The sequence below is a fragment of the Musca vetustissima genome, unplaced genomic scaffold (assembly GCF_032173495.1).
Source record: "Musca vetustissima isolate MV318-11 ecotype Yass unplaced genomic scaffold, APGP_CSIRO_Mvet_v1 utg2442, whole genome shotgun sequence".
In the NCBI taxonomy this organism is placed as follows: Eukaryota; Metazoa; Arthropoda; class Insecta; order Diptera; family Muscidae; genus Musca; species Musca vetustissima.
In genome coordinates this window covers 172,304-193,990 of record NW_026881061.1, presented here as the reverse complement: position 1 = coordinate 193,990, position 21,687 = coordinate 172,304, and the positions used below count along the sequence as shown (strand labels likewise).

At 35.9% G+C, this 21,687-nt stretch overlaps 1 protein-coding gene across 1 annotated transcript in view; it reads left to right on the top strand.

Annotated features, from left to right (window-relative positions):
* Positions 1–20,833, top strand: part of LOC133327137 (twitchin) — a 110,350-nt gene extending 89,517 nt beyond the window's left edge. The window contains exons 29-32 of the mRNA XM_061535710.1: positions 7,670–7,951; positions 8,020–17,784; positions 18,400–19,378; positions 19,439–20,833. Coding sequence (XP_061391694.1) covers positions 7,670–7,951; positions 8,020–17,784; positions 18,400–19,378; positions 19,439–20,831 — 12,419 coding nt within the window. The 3' untranslated portion in view covers positions 20,832–20,833. The remainder of the gene's footprint in view (positions 1–7,669; positions 7,952–8,019; positions 17,785–18,399; positions 19,379–19,438) is intronic.
* The last annotated feature ends 854 nt before the right edge of the window (positions 20,834–21,687 follow it).

The following is a 21,687-nucleotide window of genomic DNA, read 5'->3' as shown; positions in this document are numbered from 1 at the left end:
GGCACAATATGCCTTATTTTTAGTTATTTCAAAAAGTGTATGAAACGAATGTCCACTACTGTTTTGCATTTGGAATTTATACTAACATAATTAGGAAAATTCATATTTGAATTTTATAACACCAATGCCTGTAATAAGGAAACAATGGAATACAGAGCTACAGTGAATGGTGAAACTAAGCCTACAAAATTTGTTGAGGCGCACAGGTATCAACAAAACTCCATTCAAATACAGTCCGGATCCTGAATGTAATTCGTAACAAAGACATAGAAACCGTAAAGACTCGACAAAATGAACTTGGACAAAATAGTTTATGAAAAAATATCCAGGGGGAATCAGGCAAAACAGAGGCATGTTACCGTCAATACGCGATAATGTGTGTATAAAATGTAAATAAAATCAGAGATCTGTACTCAAAATATAGGTTTTTATTTTATAAGCTTGCAATATATCATAACAACGGAGGAAAAGTCATCTGTTGGAAATTGTTTACGTATCAATTGTCCTATTTTTATACTTTTATGTCTTTGTGTGTAAACACTGATGGGTAAGAGGTCGCCTAACATTCCAGCGTTAGGGAGGCCACTTAGGAAGGTAGTGACCTAAGAATTGGATATTTTAAGGTGCCATTCTCGCCTCGTCGGTTCTGAGATCATAGGCATCCGGCCTCGGAGACTCTTCCCCAGGTCCCGCTGATTGTCCGCGATTGTTTATATGATATTCACAGCTACTCAAAGAATAATATTGAGCTTCCCACTATCTACTTGATTTAGCATAGGATTTCAAAGAAATTGAGATATGTAATTTTGTATGCTAAAACAATGATCACGAATGAAAAGCTATAGTATAAACGTATCTTTACCATATTTATTTTTTTTTTACAAAAATTTATTTATTTTTAATTGCTCTTATTGTTTTACTATCCTCTGCCCTTTGTAAAGTTTTGAATGAGAAAACCTCAAGGCAGCAGATTGAAAGTCATTTATGAATGATATAACCTTCTGTTGTATTTGTCATGCCAACTAAATAATAATTCATGTTCCTCTTTCTGTTTTATGCTTTCGAAGCGCCATTAGGCCCATATAGCTCTTTTTCTTGGTTTAGATTTTTTGAAAAATTTATTTGTATGAAAAATCATGTTGTTGCCATCAGCAGTACGTACCTATTTAAGGCGGAAACAAAAATTATAGTTTTTGGCAATAAAGCTAAAGCAAGAAAAAAATTCAACATTTGATGACATGAGACTTCCTTCCTTCTCACATATTTAATGCAACTATTCTAAATATGATATGAACAAAATTTGACATCGCTACACCTTGCATTCGGGAGATGCAGTAATTTTTTTCTGGAAAATAAAGAAAACCAAATTCAAAATCGATGGAAGAATCATTTTAACCCTTTGTGGCTCAATGTTGCCCACAGTCAACAAAATGTTTTAGAGCTTATATTTTATATGCAGCTAGTAGATATATATCATTTGGATTTCATATGTCAAGACCTGATTATGGACGACACATATCAATAGAATAATCAAAAAAATTCAAAATTTTGATAAAGTTGTGAGCTTTTTAATGTGGAGAAGAGGTACATTCGTGTACAGTACTAATTAAAATCAAATTGTACAAATTCCACCCTCAGAATTATTTTTGATTCTTTTAAAATTGAATATAAAGAATACTTTAAAATGACTTTTCTGACGATTTTGCATTTGGTTTTCTTGATATTGGACTTTAATTTTTCCGAAAGAATGTTTTGTATATCCCGAATGTAAGGATATATCGATGTCAAATTTTGTGCATATCCTATTTATTATATAAGCTCTAAAACATTTTGTTGCCTAAAATATATCCAGACAAGCTAGCTTCCCCAAATTTGGAGTGTAGAATTCTAATGAAGTAAAATAAGAAAAAATGGGCGGGCCACGCCCCCGTATGTTGGGTATTTTGGCAATGTTGGTTTCGTTTTTCAACGGAATTGGCTGAATATTGAATTAGTTCTTCGTATGTCCCCATATAACGGTATATCCCATTATTCGGAATTGTTGAGATTTTGCGCACGTTTCTTTAACAAATAGGCACTATTTATGTATTTAAGGTATTGGGTAGCAAATCTTCCTACCAAAAACTATCGATATTGGTCAACTTGTTAAAATAGTCCCCATATAACGGTACCTCCGAAATTTCGGTATTAAGGGGAATTTGGGTACTTTTTTCAACCATGTTGGATATAATTTATATTTTGGATTCCCATTTCGGAATGACTGATGTCACAAGTAGGGACGGGTAGAAACTATCTGAAGTATTAAAAAAATATTTGTTTAACAGAACTGTGTCCCGTTGAACCATTCGACCCGTAGCTCAAAATTAGGACCGATTCTTCAGCATCCATTGTACACAATATTTCATTTCTATATTTATTCTCACTTCTGTGAAGTATATTCCATTTTAGTTACATAATTAATATTTATTTTTAATTAATATTAATTTTCTTAACTTACTATCAATTTCGTATGGAATATTTCTTTTTATGTAATTTTTGATCCTGAGTTTTTCTGCAAAAAATGTTAATAATTCGTTTATTAGCAGTCATTAGCAGACAATTTTAGTATGACATAAAACTAGGGTTTTCTACAAACAATCACATATAAATAGTTCCTGTAACAATTTGTTACAACTTTAGTTTTACTCCACGGAAAACGATAAAACTAATCAAAATTTCACAAAAAAAAAAAAGAAAAAAAATACACACACAAAACACCAACATATGCCCGAAATACAAACATTTAGCAAAGTATATTTTTATATAGTAAAAATACCCTACTCGAGCATTAGAATTCATATTTATCAAGATTTGTTTCAAAAAATATATTATCAAAAAACGGCTTTTAATTTTCCCAAAATATGTCTGCTTCAATTGTAATAACGCGTGCTAAAAGTAATATAAACAATAACAGCTGATTGTACATAAAAAGGGTTGCCAACAGTAAAAACTTTATTCGATTTTTTCTTATCAGTATGTTGTGTATTGAATGCCAAGGCCGATTTTTATAACTAGCACATCAATTTAATAGACAAAAATATAGTCATATATAACTTATGTCCTGTATTTTAAATTGATGATAAGTAATTTTTTCCAATTCGAGTTTGGAAAGCCCATGTTTTTGACCGGCACATAGTTACATATAGACCTCCAATAATTATTAACAATGAATATCAATTGCAGATACAGGAATAACAGGTCACAGGTCCTTTTACGGGGAACAAACAACATCAATTTTCCGCTTGTTATCCATTTTTCTAATAAAAATGCTGTTTTATAGTTTGCGCCAATTTGTTTGTTGTTTTAATCAGCTGTGTCGAAACAATCTTTTTACTGGATGTTGTTCGTTTACTTTTTGCAGTTTTCTCTCTTGAAAAGGAAAAATTTGTATTTACTCTCTGCAAATTCTTACTGAGTAAATATTACTGGGAAAGGTCCCGCTGATTGTCCGCGATTGTTTATATGATATTCACAGCTACTCAAAGAATAATATTGAGCTTCCCACTATCTACTTGATTTAGCATAGGATTTCAAAGAAATTGAGATATGTAATTTTGTATGCTAAAACAATGATCACGAATGAAAAGCTATAGTATAAACGTATCTTTACCATATTTATTTTTTTTTACAAAAATTTATTTATTTTTAATTGCTCTTATTGTTTTACTATCCTCTGCCCTTTGTAAAGTTTTGAATGAGAAAACCTCAAGGCAGCAGATTGAAAGTCATTTATGAATGATATAACCTTCTGTTGTATTTGTCATGCCAACTAAATAATAATTCATGTTCCTCTTTCTGTTTTATGCTTTCGAAGCGCCATTAGGCCCATATAGCTCTTTTTCTTGGTTTAGATTTTTTGAAAAATTTATTTGTATGAAAAATCATGTTGTTGCCATCAGCAGTACGTACCTATTTAAGGCGGAAACAAAAATTATAGTTTTTGGCAATAAAGCTAAAGCAAGAAAAAAATTCAACATTTGATGACATGAGACTTCCTTCCTTCTCACATATTTAATGCAACTATTCTAAATATGATATGAACAAAATTTGACATCGCTACACCTTGCATTCGGGAGATGCAGTAATTTTTTTCTGGAAAATAAAGAAAACCAAATTCAAAATCGATGGAAGAATCATTTTAACCCTTTGTGGCTCAATGTTGCCCACAGTCAACAAAATGTTTTAGAGCTTATATTTTATATGCAGCTAGTGATATATATCATTTGGATTTCATATGTCAAGACCTGATTATGGACGACACATATCAATAGAATAATCAAAAAAATTCAAAATTTTGATAAAGTTGTGAGCTTTTTAATGTGGAGAAGAGGTACATTCGTGTACAGTACTAATTAAAATCAAATTGTACAAATTCCACCCTCAGAATTATTTTTGATTCTTTTAAAATTGAATATAAAGAATACTTTAAAATGACTTTTCTGACGATTTTGCATTTGGTTTTCTTGATATTGGACTTTAATTTTTCCGAAAGAATGTACTGTATCTCCCGAATGTAAGGATATATCGATGTCAAATTTTGTGCATATCCTATTTATTATATAAGCTCTAAAACATTTTGTTGCCTAAAATATATCCAGACAAGCTAGCTTCCCCAAATTTGGAGTGTAGAATTCTAATGAAGTAAAATAAGAAAAAATGGGCGGGCCACGCCCCCGTATGTTGGGTATTTTGGCAATGTTGGTTTCGTTTTTCAACGGAATTGGCTGAATATTGAATTAGTTCTTCGTATGTCCCCATATAACGGTATATCCCATTATTCGGAATTGTTGAGATTTTGCGCACGTTTCTTTAACAAATAGGCACTATTTATGTATTTAAGGTATTGGGTAGCAAATCTTCCTACCAAAAACTATCGATATTGGTCAACTTGTTAAAATAGTCCCCATATAACGGTACCTCCGAAATTTCGGTATTAAGGGGAATTTGGGTACTTTTTTCAACCATGTTGGATATAATTTATATTTTGGATTCCCATTTCTTGGAATGACTGATGTCACAAGTAGGGACGGGTAGAAACTATCTGAAGTATTAAAAAAATATTTGTTTAACAGAACTGTGTCCCGTTGAACCATTCGACCCGTAGCTCAAAATTAGGACCGATTCTTCAGCATCCATTGTACACAATATTTCATTTCTATATTTATTCTCACTTCTGTGAAGTATATTCCATTTTAGTTACATAATTAATATTTATTTTTAATTAATATTAATTTTCTTAACTTACTATCAATTTCGTATGGAATATTTCTTTTTATGTAATTTTTGATCCTGAGTTTTTCTGCAAAAAATGTTAATAATTCGTTTATTAGCAGTCATTAGCAGACAATTTTAGTATGACATAAAACTAGGGTTTTCTACAAACAATCACATATAAATAGTTCCTGTAACAATTTGTTACAACTTTAGTTTTACTCCACGGAAAACGATAAAACTAATCAAAATTTCACAAAAAAAAAGAAAAAAAATACACACACAAAACACCAACATATGCCCGAAATACAAACATTTAGCAAAGTATATTTTTATATAGTAAAAATACCCTACTCGAGCATTAGAATTCATATTTATCAAGATTTGTTTCAAAAAATATATTATCAAAAAACGGCTTTTAATTTTCCCAAAATATGTCTGCTTCAATTGTAATAACGCGTGCTAAAAGTAATATAAACAATAACAGCTGATTGTACATAAAAAGGGTTGCCAACAGTAAAAACTTTATTCGATTTTTTCTTATCAGTATGTTGTGTATTGAATGCCAAGGCCGATTTTTATAACTAGCACATCAATTTAATAGACAAAAATATAGTCATATATAACTTATGTCCTGTATTTTAAATTGATGATAAGTAATTTTTTCCAATTCGAGTTTGGAAAGCCCATGTTTTTGACCGGCACATAGTTACATATAGACCTCCAATAATTATTAACAATGAATATCAATTGCAGATACAGGAATAACAGGTCACAGGTCCCCTTTTACGGGGAACAAACAACATCAATTTTCCGCTTGTTATCCATTTTTCTAATAAAAATGCTGTTTTATAGTTTGCGCCAATTTGTTTGTTGTTTTAATCAGCTGTGTCGAAACAATCTTTTTACTGGATGTTGTTCGTTTACTTTTTGCAGTTTTCTCTCTTGAAAAGGAAAAATTTGTATTTACTCTCTGCAAATTCTTACTGAGTAAATATTACTGGGAAAGTAAACGAACGAACCTAATAACACTAAAATAACAATCGAAAAAATACAATTATACCAGAAATTGATAGAACTATTAGGTTCGTTCGTTTACTTTCCCAGTAATATTTACTCAGTAAGAATTTGCAGAGAGTAAATACGAATTTGTCCTTTTCAAGAGAGAAAACTGCAAAAAGTAAACGAACAACATCCAGTAAAAAGATTGTTTCGACACAGCTGATTAAAACAACAAACAAATTGGCGCAAACTATAAGACAGCATTTTTATTAGAAAAATGGATAACAAGCGGAAAATTGATGTTGTTTGTTCCCCATAAACATTTAAAAGGGTTGTGACCTGTTATTCCTGTATCTGCAATTGATATGGGGGTGGACATAACCGATGGTGTTCCAGACATGTTAGGGATGCACACTTTTTTGTTTCGATTTGGAACCTAAAAAATCGTTCGCCAATTATTTTATTACTCTTATTTTTAAATACTTGCGTTTTCTTCATCCATTTTGGTATTTAATGATACAAAATCAAAATAAAATTCACAAAACAATCAATTTTCTTGAGAACAATTTTTTGTTTGTTTACAAAACATAACAAAACAGCTGATTAAATATCAGCTGATGGTACAAGAAAATTCTTACTGAGTAAATTTTCCTTGTAAGAATTTGCAAATACTCAGTAACACCACTGTCAAATCTGCTCTCTCAATTCACTCTCTTTTACTGGACTTTTGGGCAAACGAACAACATTTTGTAATAATTTGTACAAATTATTGAGTAAACGAACGAACCTATTAAAAAACAATAAATATTTCTCAAACCAAATAAATATTGGAAATAAAAATTTTAAAGTTTGGAATTCATCTAAAGGTACGATTCGACTTATTTAATAAAAACATCTAGTATATTTTTTAAGGTCTTGAGTTGAAAATCAAAGACTCTTCGTTTGCTCCTAGATTATGCTAGCCTAAATACACATTTCTACATGTTCCTTCGATTGTGACTGATGTATTTTGTTATAAAAAATCCATCGATCTTGCCCTTCGTAGTCGAATCATTCCGTTCAAAACTTAAATTGGGAAATATGCATTCTTTAATAATGTAACCAAAATTGAACTTTTTTATGTTTAATGTAAAATACAGGACATAAGTTATATGACTATATTTGGTTTCTATTATTTTTAGAGAAAAGAAGTTACCGCTTTTCCATTACGACGATAAATGCGTTTAAACTACCATGTTAAGTTTGTTTCTATTATTTTTGTCGGCACTGTTTTTGCAGCGTGATTCCTTTACATTTTGATACATTTTAAATAGTTACTAGAATAACATTGGAGTGCATTTGTTGTAGTTTTGTAAATACCACGAATTTTAAAATATTATAAAATAAAACTAATAATATACGTTTTATATTATTTTAGTTGCCCCCAAAATTGATAGACGCAATATTCATACATATAACGTCAAAGCAGGAGAATCAATTTTATTGGATATAATTGTTGAAGGTGAACCTGCACCTGATGTTTACTGGACTCATAATGGAAAATCTATTCAACAATCATCCTCGAGAAAAGTGGAAAATGTTCCTTATAAGACGAAATACAATAATTCCAATCTTGAACGCAAGGATACAGGAGTATACAAAATCGTAGCTTCAAATTTGTATGGACATGACGAAGTCGAATTCCAAATCAACGTTATCAGTAAGATAAAATTATATTATAGAATTATTTGAAAAAATAATAAATAATACAATATTTTATTTTTTTAGCAAAACCATCTAAACCAGAGGGCCCACTTGAAGTTTCAGATATTCATAAGGAGGGATGCAAACTTAAATGGAAAAAACCTAAGGATGATGGAGGAGAACCTATAGATGAATATATTATTGAAAAATTCGACCCAACAGAAGGAGTTTGGATCCAATGTGGCAAGTCATCCGTACCTGAATTTAATGTTGAAGGCTTGCGGCCGGGTTGTGAATACAAATTCCGCGTAAAGGCTGTTAATAAAGAAGGAGAATCGGAACCACTTGAAACGCTCAGCTCTATTATAGCTAAGGATCCATTTACTACTCCATCTGTCCCAGGAGCTCCTGAACCGACGGACTGGTCCTCGAACAAAGTCGAACTCACTTGGGCTGAGCCAATAACTGATGGAGGTTCGCCCATTATCGGTTATATTATAGAAAAGAAGGATAAATATAGTCCCATATGGGAAAAGGCTCTTGAAACAGATTGTTCTAATCCTATAGCGACGATCAACGGTTTAGTGGAAGGAAATGAGTATCAATTCCGTGTTATAGCAGTAAACAAAGCTGGTTATTCAGATCCATCTGAAGCTAGCAAACCATTTGTTGCAAAGCCACGTTTCTTGGAACCAAAAATCGATCGCCGTTATCTTAGAGATGTAACGATATCCGCTGGTTCGTCCCTAAAATTGGAAGCTAATATTACTGGCGAGCCAGCTCCAAAGGTTGAATGGAGATTTTCGAACTGTCCTTTGCAAAACAGCAAGACTGTAACTATTGAATCACCTGATTACTTTACAAAATTAATAGTACGACCTGCACAACGCGAAGACTCAGGAGAATACGTTGTCACAGCTACTAACAGTTCTGGAAAGGATACTGTTAAGATAAATGTTATAGTAACAGATAAACCGTCTGCACCTTCTGGGCCCTTAAATATTACAGATATCCACAAAGAAGGTTGCCATCTAAAATGGAAACGTCCCAAGGATGATGGAGGAATACCAATTGAATACTACCAAATTGAGAAAATGGATGTAGAAACTGGATGTTGGGTTCCTTGTTGCCGGTCAATTGAACCTCAGGTCGATGTTGTTGGGCTCAAACCTGGTGGCGAATATAAATTTAGAGTATCGGCCATAAATGGCGAAGGTGAATCAGAATTCTTAGTTGGAGATGAATCTATTATCGCAAAGAATTTGTTTGATGAACCTGATAAACCTCAAAACGTTCGTGCAGTAGACTGGGATAAAGATCACATCGATTTGGCATGGATGCCTCCCAGTCATGACGGTGGATCACCCATAACTGGTTATATTGTTGAAATGAGAGATAAGTATGGCCATTGGGAGAAGGCTTTAGAAGTACAACCCGATACTTTAAAAGCTTCTGTTACTAATGTAATTGAAGGACAAGTTTATGAATTCAGAGTTATTGCTGTTAATGCCGCAGGGTTAAGTGAACCATCGGAAGCAACAAATCCTGTTACGGCCAAAGCTCGCAACAAAGCACCACTTATTGATCGCTCTAATCTATGCGAAATTCGAATAAAAGCAGGCCAATCATTTACATACGATTGCAAAGTATCTGGAGAACCCGCGCCAAAAACTAAATGGCTTCACAAAAAAAGAGAACTTTATTCAAAAGATAATATTAAAGTAAAACATGTTGATTATTATACTAAATTAAAAGTTACAAACGCTACACGGTCAGATTCTGGTGTATATACAGTACATGCTGAAAACGAAAATGGCGTGGACTCCGCAGATGTCAAGGTAATTGTTATAGATAAACCTTCTCCGCCTACCGGCCCCCTCAAAGTCAACGACATTCATGCTAATGGGTGTTCTTTGGCTTGGAATCCACCTGAAGATGATGGAGGTCAACCAATTATTAACTATGTCATTGAGAAATTTGATGAATTAATTGGAAGGTGGGTACCTGCAGGAGAAACTGATGATAATACCACAACTTTCGAAGTCAAGGGCCTTACTCCAGATCATAAATACAAATTCCGCGTAAGAGCAAAGAATCGACAGGGAGTTTCTGACCCACTGACATCTACACAACCTATAGTTGCGAAAAACCCGTATGATACTCCTACCAAACCAGGAGTGCCTGTTATAAAAGATTTTGACAAGGACTACGTAGAGTTAGAATGGACACGACCGGAATGCAATGGCGGTACACCTATTACCGGTTATATTATTGAAAAACGTGGAAAGTACGGTTCAGAATGGGAACCATGTGCACAGATCGAAGGTGACAATACCAATGGTCGCGTTGAAGATTTAATTGAGGGAAATACATACGAATTCCGTGTACGTGCTATAAACAAGGCTGGTACCGGTGAACCTAGCGATGCTTCGGCTTCACACGTAGCCAGACCAAGAAATCTGCCGCCTGTAATAGACAAAAACTATATGTTAGATATAAAGATTCGTGCTGGTAACAGCTTTGAATTTGATGTACCTGTGAGTGGCGAGCCCGAACCAACAAAAGAATGGTCTCAAGACAACAACTTTATTATAAATACAGACCGTTTGAAAATTACAAATGATATTCATAGAACTAAATTACGAGTTATTGATGCAAAACGTGCTGATTCCGGAGAATATACTCTTATTGCTCGTAATATAAATGGTGTGGATAGAGCTACCGTAAAAGTTATTGTCTTAGATGTTCCTTCAATGCCTGAGGGCCCACTTCGAATCGACGATATTACCAAAAATTCTTTGAATTTGCATTGGCGCCCACCAAGAGATGATGGCGGCTCTGAAATTACGCATTATATTGTAGAAAAAATGGATACAGATGCTATGCGATGGGTTCCAGTAGCAGAGTGCAACGAATGTCACATAAGAGCAGATAATTTGATTGAAGGTCATGACTATAATTTCCGTGTTCGTGCAGTGAATAAACAAGGAATATCACAACCATTGCTTTCATCTCAAGGTGTAACAGTTAAAGATCCATTTTCTCGACCAGATAAACCCGGCCAACCACAGGCTGTTGATTGGGGCAAAGATTTTGTGGAGCTTGAATGGCCAGTTCCAAAACGGGATGGTGGTTCTCCAATTATTGGTTATGTTATTGAAAAAAGACAGAAGTTTGGTCAATGGGAAAATGCACTGGACGATATTACTCCTTCAAATAAAGTACGTGTACCCAATTTAAATGAAGGTTCTGAATACGAGTTCCGTGTTATTGCCGTAAATAAAGGAGGAAAAAGCGATCCCTCTGACCCCACAGTGCCTATTATATGTCAGCCCCGTTTTGTACCACCATGTTTCGACAAGTCACTGTTATCAGATATTACTGTACATGCTGGAAAACACTTCGGTTGGAACTTGCCCATTGTGGCTTCACCTGCACCTACAATTACATGGTTGTTTAATGGAAAGGTTATTGAACCTACCGATCGCATTGACAACCAATATTTCCACAATGAAATATCTTTCGAAATTTCAAATGCATTACGAAGTGATGAGGGTAGGTACACGCTTTTATTGAAAAATGAACATGGATCATTCGACGCATCAGCACATGTGAAGGTTTTGGATCGACCTGGAGTACCTGTAGGTCCTTTGGAGATTACTAGGGTTACCCGCGAAGGCTGTCATCTTACATGGAATATTCCACTAGATGATGGTGGTTCCCCTATTCTTCATTATAAGGTAGAAAAAATGGATATGTCGCGTGGAACATGGTCGGACGTTGGCATAACCAGTCACCCTGTATATGATGTTACAAACTTAGTACATCGCAAGGAATATCTTTTCCGGGTTAAAGCTGTCAATGGAATTGGCGAATCGGATGGTTTGGAAGCAGATAAAAGCATTATTGCTAAAAATGAGTTCGATGAACCTGATTCACCCGGAAAGCCTGTAATAACCGACTGGGACCGTGATCACGTTGATTTAGAGTGGGCTGTTCCGAAATCTGATGGTGGATCTCCTATTACAGAATATATTGTACAGAAGAAAGAAAAGGGTACACAACAGTGGGTAAACGCAGTACATGTACCCCCTAATCAAACTACAGCAACTGTACCTGATTTAACTGAATACGCAGAATATGAATTCAGAATTATAGCTGTTAATAAAGCTGGACAGTCAGAGCCTTCTGAGAGCTCAGATATGATACAAGCCAGATGTAGATATTTGGCACCTAAAATTATTACGCCTATGCGTGATCTTCGAACCAAAGCTGGTCTTATACTTCATGCTGACATATCATACATAGGAGAACCAATTCCAGAAGTTTTATGGACTCGTAATAACATAAACATGGTAAATACTGAGCGGATAAGTGTTAATACTGTTGGGTACCATACCATCATACATATTGTGAATTGTCAAAGAAGCGACTCCGGGCGGTATCACTTGATGTTGCGTAATGACTCTGGCATAGACGAAGGTGATTTCGACGTTGTTGTTCTGGATTGTCCAGGCCCGCCAATAGGACCCCTACAATTTGAAGAAATTACATCAAACTCTGTCACAATTTCGTGGAAACCTCCAAACGATAATGGCGGCTCAGAAATATTGTCTTACATTATAGAAAAGCGCGATTTGACGCATGGTGGAGGCTGGGTTCCAGCTGTTACATATGTCAATGCAAAATATAATCATGCATTAGTTCCTCGCTTAGTTGAAGGTACTCAATATGAATTTAGAGTAATGGCTGAAAATGCGCAAGGACGATCTAGCCCATTGACATCCGATCCAATTATTGCTAAAAATCAATATACTGTCCCTGGAGCACCCAGCAAACCACAAATTACCGATAGTGATCGAAGCTTCATTTCCTTTAAATGGTCTGCCCCCATTAGCAATGGAGGATCTCAAATTATTGGATATGACATTGAACGGCGTGACATTCCAACCGGACGTTGGATTAAAATAAATAGTGTTCCCGTACCAGCAACCAATTACACTGATGACCATGTCAAAGAAGATCATCAATACCAATATCGAGTGTCTGCTGTAAATGCTGCTGGTAATGGAAAACCATCAGACTCTTCAGATGTACTATCCGCAAAACCTATGCGGGAAAAACCACGTCTGAATTTAGATGCAATTTTGGGACGTAAAATAAAGCTACGCGCAAAGGAAACTCTTAATCTCAATATACCTATTTCCGGTGCTCCTACCCCATTGGTAGATTGGAAACGAGGTGATTTTAAAATTCCACAAAATGTTCGAACTTCTTGTAACACAGATAATGAGAATACAATTTTGCGGATAGAAGATATTCTTAGGGAAGACGCTGGTACGTATACTGTTACTGCCTCAAATGAGTTCGGCAAAGATTCGGCTGATATAGAAATTATAGTCGTCGACAAACCTACTCCACCTGTTGGACCATTGACATATATTGAACAAGGAAATGATCATATTTCTATGTCATGGAATCCTCCCAAGGATGATGGTGGTAGCGAAATTGTGGGATATATTATTGAAGTGGCTGAATATGGAACAGATCTCTGGCGTCCGGTATCCGGCTATTGTCCTCGAACAAATCATACTGTAAAGGGTCTTACCGAAGGAAAAAAATATATATTCCGAGTAAAAGCTGAAAATATATATGGCGTTTCTGAACCTCTTGAAGGTGCGCCTATTGTGGCAAAATCACCATTTGATCCACCAGGTCCTCCAAGTCAACCAAAAGTTGTTTCTTACTCTCCGAATTCTGCAAGTTTGGAGTGGCATCCCCCTGAATACGCAGGTGGAAAACCTATTACAGGATACATAGTAGAACGCAGAGAAAGAGGTGGTGAATGGATTAAGTGTACGCACTATCCCACTCCAAATACAAGTTTTACGGTACCCCATTTGCATGAAGGTGGTCGTTACGAATTCCGAGTAAAAGCAGTTAACGATGCTGGTCCAGGAGCTCCTTCAAAACCTTCGGAAAGTATCACTGCTGAAATACAAAGAAGTGTTCCGGATGCTCCAGATGCTCCTAATACGGACCGAATTACAAGAAACAGCGTAACTGTTTCATGGCGCCCTCCAAGACATGATGGTAAATCTAAACTTAAAGGATATTTCTTGGAAATGAAATCTAAGAGTTCGAGTTCTTGGGAGCCTGTCAATGAACTTCCATTGCATAATACGGTACATACAATTAATAAATTAAAAGAAGGCGAAGAATATATGTTTAGAGTTATAGCTATTAACGAAATTGGAAGATCCAATCCATCGAAACCTTCACAACCTGTAATTGTCGAAGAGCAACCAAATAAACCCTGCATGGACTTAGGATCAGTTCGAGATATTGAATGTCGGGCTGGTGAAGATTTTTGCATTCATGTCCCATATATAGCGTTCCCAAAACCTACAGCTCAGTGGCATGTCAATGATATCATGCTTCAAGATGATGGAAAACATTGTTTCCAAAATTTAACCGACGAAGCCGCTTCATTTATTGTTAAAAATGCAAGTCGTAATGATACTGGACAATACAGATTACAATTAAGAAATCCTTCAGGATTTGACGCATGTACTGTCAATGTAAGGGTATTGGATCGCCCACGCCCTCCAACAAACTTACGTGCAGAGGAATTTGCCGGTGATGCATTAACTCTATACTGGCAACCACCAAAAGATGACGGCGGTTCTCAAATCACAAACTATATTATTGAAAAGAAGGAAAAATCGTCCTCAAACTGGTCGAAAGTCAGTAGCTATTGCACTGTACCTTTTATACGTGTTCGAAACCTATGTGCCGGTAAAGATTACGATTTCCGAGTAGTAGCTGAAAACAAGTATGGAAAATCGGACGCAGCAGTTACATCAGAGCCGATACGAGCTAAATATCCATTCGACGTTCCCAGCGCTCCCGGTATCCCAACATTTGTCGACTCAACGGAAGATAGCATCACTGTATCATGGCAAAAACCAAAAAGTGATGGTGGATCTCCTATTACTGGATATGTTATTGAAAAACGTCTCATAAGTGAAGACAAGTGGATAAAAGCATTACATACACTTTGTCCAGATACATGCGTTAAAATTCCTAATCTAATAGAAAATGCAGAATATGAATTTAGAGTGGCTGCCGTAAATATGGCAGGCCAATCGCCATATAGCACAGCCAGCGATCCAATATTCTGCAGGCGACCTCAGCATTCTCCGAAAATAACTTCGGACTTATCAATTCGTGATATTAATGTAATAGCTGGTGAAGATTTCCGCATAACCGTGCCATACACCGCTAGCCCCATTCCAAAACCGTCATGGGTAATAAATGGACAAGATGTTATTCAAGATGATCGTATCACATTTACAACTAATGAATACAGCACCGTGTATTATAACAAGTGTGCTAAACGTTCCGAAACAGGAACATATACCATAACATTATCTAACAGTAAAGGATCAGATACTGCTTCTTGTTACGTTACAGTCTTTGATAAACCAGGGCCACCACAAGGTCCATTAACAGTGTATGATATTACGCCAGATACTTGCACTCTATCATGGAAAACGCCATTAGATGATGGTGGATCGCCAATAACAAACTACGTAGTGGAAAAAATGGATAAAAATGGAACATGGACAAAAGTTAGCAGTTTTGTGAGAAATATCCATTATGACGTAATGGGATTGGAACCAGGTCACAAATATATTTTCCGTGTCCGAGCAGAAAATCAATATGGCGTTTCACCTCCGTTGGAGATGGAGGACAGCATCACAGCTAAATACCAATTTACAGTACCAGATCCTCCAGGACAACCTAAAGTTATTGATTGGGACTCTGACAATGTTACATTGTTGTGGTCTCGTCCAAGTAATGACGGCGGATCACGCATTCAAGGCTACCAAATAGAATATCGCGACATTGTTAACGATTCTTCATGGAACACTTATGAATTTTTAGTGAAAGACACTAAGTATCAACTTTACAATCTTAAAAAAGGGTGTGAATATGAATTCAGAATAAGAGCTAAAAACGCAGCTGGATTTAGCAAGCCATCAGCACCGTCAAGTAAATTCAAACTGAAGGGCAAGTTTACAGTTCCATCTGCACCAGGAACTCCACAGGTAATTAAAGTTGGCAAAAGCTACGTTGATCTTAAATGGGAAAAACCCCACAGCGATGGAGGTTCCCGAATTACTGGCTACATTGTGGAACGCAGAGATGTAGGAGGAGCTGTGTGGGTAAAATGTAATGACTATAATATTTTAGATACAACGTATACAGCAATAAATCTCATTGAAATGGCCGACTATGAATTTAGAATTTTTGCTGTTAATGCTGCGGGTCGTTCTGAACCCAGTTCATGTACTATGCCCATTAAAGTATGTGAAGTTCTAGGAGGCGAGAAACCAGAATGGATTACCCGACTACAGGATAGAGTGGCACCGTTTGGAAAAGATTTTACTTTACAGTGCGTTGCAACTGGTAAACCAGAGCCTACAGCTCGATGGTTACGAAATGGCAAGGAGATTCAAATGAATACTGGAAGATTTAGTTGTGACAGTAAGGACGGGGTATTCCGATTACATATATCAAACATACAATCTGGCGACGAAGGAGATTATACTTGCGAAGCAGTAAATTCTTTGGGATTTGTACACACTTCCGGTTATCTTCGTATAGGATCTCCCCCTGTCATACATAGATGCCCTGAAGAGCTGTTCTTACCTGAGGATGACAATGCGAAAATTAAAGTATTTTATGGTGGCGATCATCCAATGAATATTCAAATATATAAAAATAATGAAAAAATCGTGGATGAAGAAAATCACCTCAAAATAACGGTTTTCGATGATTATGTTACAATATTTTTACAAGGCATCCGTAAATCTGATGCTGGTTTATATGAGATTGAATTTTCCAATGATTCTGGCAAAGCATCGGCACAATTCACACTTAATGTCACAGGATTACCATCAGCTCCAATTGGACCAATGCAAGTATCTCACATCAGTAAACATTCATGTTTACTTAATTGGCGCCCCCCATCTTATGATGGTGGACTACGTGTAACTCACTATGTTGTAGAAAGGAAAGATACAACTTCGCAACATTGGATAACAGTTTCTTCATACTGTAAAGACACGTCATTCAATGTTCAAGGACTAATTGAAAACCAAGAGTACTTATTCAGAGTTATGGCAGTAAATGGAAATGGCATGGGTCCAGCTTTGGAAGGTGTTAATCCGATTAAAGCTAAGGCTCCAATTGACCCTCCATCTCCACCACAAAAACCCACAGTTACAGAAATTGGTGAAGATTTCGTACATTTGGAATGGGGTAAACCAGAATCAGATGGTGGAGCCCACATTCAGGGATATTGGATAGACAAGCGTGAGGTTGGAAGCGATACTTGGCAACGAGTAAATATAACAATTTGTAATTGTACTCAAATATGTTGCCCTAACTTAATAGAAGGTAGGCAATATGAGTTCAGAGTGTTTGCCCAAAACGAAGCGGGCATATCTAGAGAATCCGTGAATTCAACAGCCATTAAGATGATTGACCCTAAAGCTGCCACGGCCCCTGTTATTGTGAAACCACTACGAGACGCACAGTGTATACAAAATCATAATGCTCAATTCACATGTACTATAACAGGTACACCAAAGCCATCAGTTACCTGGTACAAGGGCGCCCGGGAAATAACGAATGGGGCCCGATATCGCATTTATAATGAAGGAGAAAATTACTTCCTTAATATAAATGGAGTATTTGGCGAAGACGCTGATGAATATATATGCCGCGCCGTAAACAAAGCTGGTGCTAAATCATCACGTGCCGCCTTAATAATAGCAAGTAAGTTTTCTATCAATTTCATTACATAACGAAGAAATCTCTATTCATTCAATGTATATACAAACGCTGGTTAGGTTATTAACACTAGGTTTTCCAGTAATAATTGCTCAGTAAGTTCTTTTGTGAGAGTATGAGATATTCTTCTTCGAACAATAAAATTACGAAAAAAGTACAAATTTTCACATTTGTTGAAAAGTACATGATTTGCCAATCTATTGTTACTTGATTGTACAGTATTTTTCGGTTATTTGACACTGCGGTCGTGAATGTCAATTCCATAGCGTATACGTCAAATATAATCCACTAGATTTGTAAACATGACGTTTGAGACCGAGTGGATTTCGTAATTTTAAACGCTCTTTTATAAACTATTTCATAAAAAAATAAAGGGGAACGGCATCGAAAATCAAGTTTCACTCTGATATTCCTTTATAAATTTGACATTTTATACAAATCTAACTCAACACGCCTGAATTCCCGTATGTGTAGAAAATATTTATTGAGTAAGCATTTGTAAATTTTAGGGCACAACTGACTTTGATTCATAACCTTACCCAATAAGATTATTTATCTATTTAAAATAATGTGTTATTAATGTATGTATTTTGTTTTTAGCGTCACCGAAATTGAATGTACCACCAAGATTCCGTGGTACTGCATATTTCGATAAAGGAGAAAATGTCGTAATTAAAATTCCATTCACTGGTGTTCCTAAGCCACGTATACAATGGATACGAGATGGAGATAAAATTGAATCTGGAGGACACTATCACGTAGAAACAAAAGAACGGCATGCTGTGCTTACAATCCGTGATGGTTCACAGTTAGATTCTGGCACATATAGGATAACAGCAGAAAATGACCTGGGTTCTGATACCGCCGATGTTGTTATTCAAATCAGTGACCGACCAGATCCTCCTAGATTACCAATTATAGAAAATATCGGACACGATTCCTTAGCTCTCAGTTGGAAGTCTCCGGCATGGGATGGAGGTAGTGATATAACCAACTACGTGGTAGAAAAACGCGAACATCCAATGTCGTCGTGGATTCGTGTTGGAAGTACTCGGTTTACTTCAATGGCGGTTACAGGACTCACTCCTAGCAAAGAATACGAATTCCGCATTTACGCAGAAAATGTGTACGGTAGATCTAATCCTTCAGAAATAAGTACACTAATCAAAACTAAAGACTCCCTTAATAAAAAACCAAGACAACGTACATGGGAAATAGATGAAAGCGGAAAAAAAATTCGTGGAAAGCCTGAAGGAATTGTAAAGGATTACGACTCTTTCGTATTTGATATATATACAAGATATGTTCCTCAGCCCGTGGAAATTTCTCGGGAAAGCGTTTATGACAAATATGAAATATTGGAAGAAATCGGCACAGGCGCCTTTGGTGTGGTACACAGGTGTAGAGAACTTAAAACTGGCAATGTTTTCGCTGCTAAATTTATACCCGTCTCACATTCAATTGAAAAAGACATGATTCGACGAGAAATTGATATAATGAATCAATTACATCATCAGAAGCTTATAAACTTGCATGACGCCTTTGAGGATGACGATGAAATGGTCTTAATTTTGGAATTGTAAGTATTTAAAAAATTAAGATATTTAAGTTTTCCTTATAATCAATTACATTTCTTCAGCTTATCTGGCGGTGAATTATTTGAACGTATTACGGCGGATGATTATCAAATGTCTGAAGCTGAGGTCATACACTACATGCGTCAAATTTGTGAAGGTATTAAATACATGCATGAGAAGAATATTGTACACCTTGACATAAAACCAGAAAATATTATGTGTCAGACTCGTAAGAGTAATACAGTAAAATTGATCGACTTTGGTCTCGCAACCCGCCTGGACCCCAATGAAACAGTAAAGATAACGACGGGAACTGCAGAATTCGCTGCTCCTGAAATTGTAAATCGTGAACCCGTTGGATTTTATACAGACATGTGGGCCACTGGTGTTTTAACATACATTTTATTAAGCGGTTTATCACCATTTGCAGGAGATAATGATATCAACACTTTGAAAAATGTTAAATCATGCCAATGGGATTTCGATGTAGATGCGTTTAAATATATATCAGAGGAAGCGAAGGACTTTATCAGGAAACTGCTGGTAGCAAACAAGGAAAAACGAATGACAGCCCACGAATGTCTTTTACACCCTTGGTTATCAGGTGAACACGCAGATCGTAACAAACAAATTCAACGTTCTCGTTACCTTGCATTCCGTGATAAACTTAGAATGAGAAATAAAGATGCCGGCAATTACTTGGTGCCCTTGGGACGAATTTCAGAATATTCATCTCTGCGTAAACTTCTTATGGATAAATATAAGATATGCGATACTACATTTGACCGCAGACAAGCTGCTCCTCGATTCGTAATTCGCCCCTCTTCACAATTTTGTTACGAAGGACAAAGTGTTAAGTTTTATTGTCGTTGCATTGCCACTGCAACTCCTACTCTGTCTTGGTCGCATAACAATTCCGAATTGCGACAAAGTGTTAAATTCATGAAGCGATACATTGGTGATGATTATTACTTTATTATTAACCGAGTTAAGTTAGAAGATCGAGGGGAATATATTATTCGGGCAGAAAATCATTACGGATCTAGAGAAGAAGTTGTTTTCCTCAATGTACAGCCCTTACCTAAGGAACAACCAAGATATGTTCATGAATCTACCCCCGTACGAAGACGCGAACCACTTCCCTATACATTCTGGCAGGAAGAGTCCGAATCAGTGCCATATTTCACATTCCTGTTACGGCCACGTGTTATGCAATCACGTGACACTTGCAAATTACTGTGTTGCTTAAGCGGGAAACCAGTAGCATCTGTCAAGTGGTACAAGGATGGACGAGAGCTCAGCAAATATGAATATTCCATGACGCATTCTGACGGCGTTGTTACACTGGAAATTATAGACTGCAGACCATCAGACTCTGGCAAATACACTTGCAAAGCTACAAATTGCCACGGTACAGATGAGACCGAATGTGTCGTTATTGTTGAAGGCATTTAACCGTAAATGCAGTTTGTATATACTGAATGATATTTTTCATATTTGTTAAATTGTATCTATAATATTGGTAAAATTGCAAAATAATAAAATATTCGCGTTCTATATCCTACACTCAAAAAGGAATCAATTATACTCAACATTTTAATTTATTATTTCGGTTATTGTATTACTACATAAATTGAGTTACCATAATCATGCCCTTGAATAGAAAACAACGCAAACATTTTGTTTTTTTTAGTTTTCCAATTCGTTGTGTTGAAAATGGACGTACTGTCCATTTTGATCAACCTAAAAAAGTGTCGATAGAAAAAGTTAGTAGGTTAAATGTTAATTCCACCATGCCAAAATGATTTAGATCTACGCTTACAAATTACCGGCCAAATAGATTTTGAGGTCCTGGATATGACGGCTTCAATACCAGATATATTCGCGAAAGGCGCTTATTTTTTGCTTTTAAACATGATTGAATATATAACGTAATATGTTTTGTAAAATTTGCTAGAAAATGAGATTTGTATCGGAACCTAAACCACTTTCATAATAAACGACTCAATTATACTCAAATTTCTTTGAACTATGGGACATCTCAAAGGGAGTCTTAAGTTTTCGGTATAAAACGCCGTTCCTCATCTCGTAAAGTTTGTGGTATATTGTCTGTAGCTATTCTTTATTTTTGATAAGTTCGGAATCTTTATTTTGAGCAATAATCAATTCTTCTTCAAAAGTATTAGTTTCTATGGTCATAGTATCTAACGATAGACTTAGTGCATCTACATGCTGCATTCTAATATATTAACATTGAAAAAGTTTTATTTTATCAGCGTGAAAACTCCCTAGTCCAAAGAAAAATAAAATA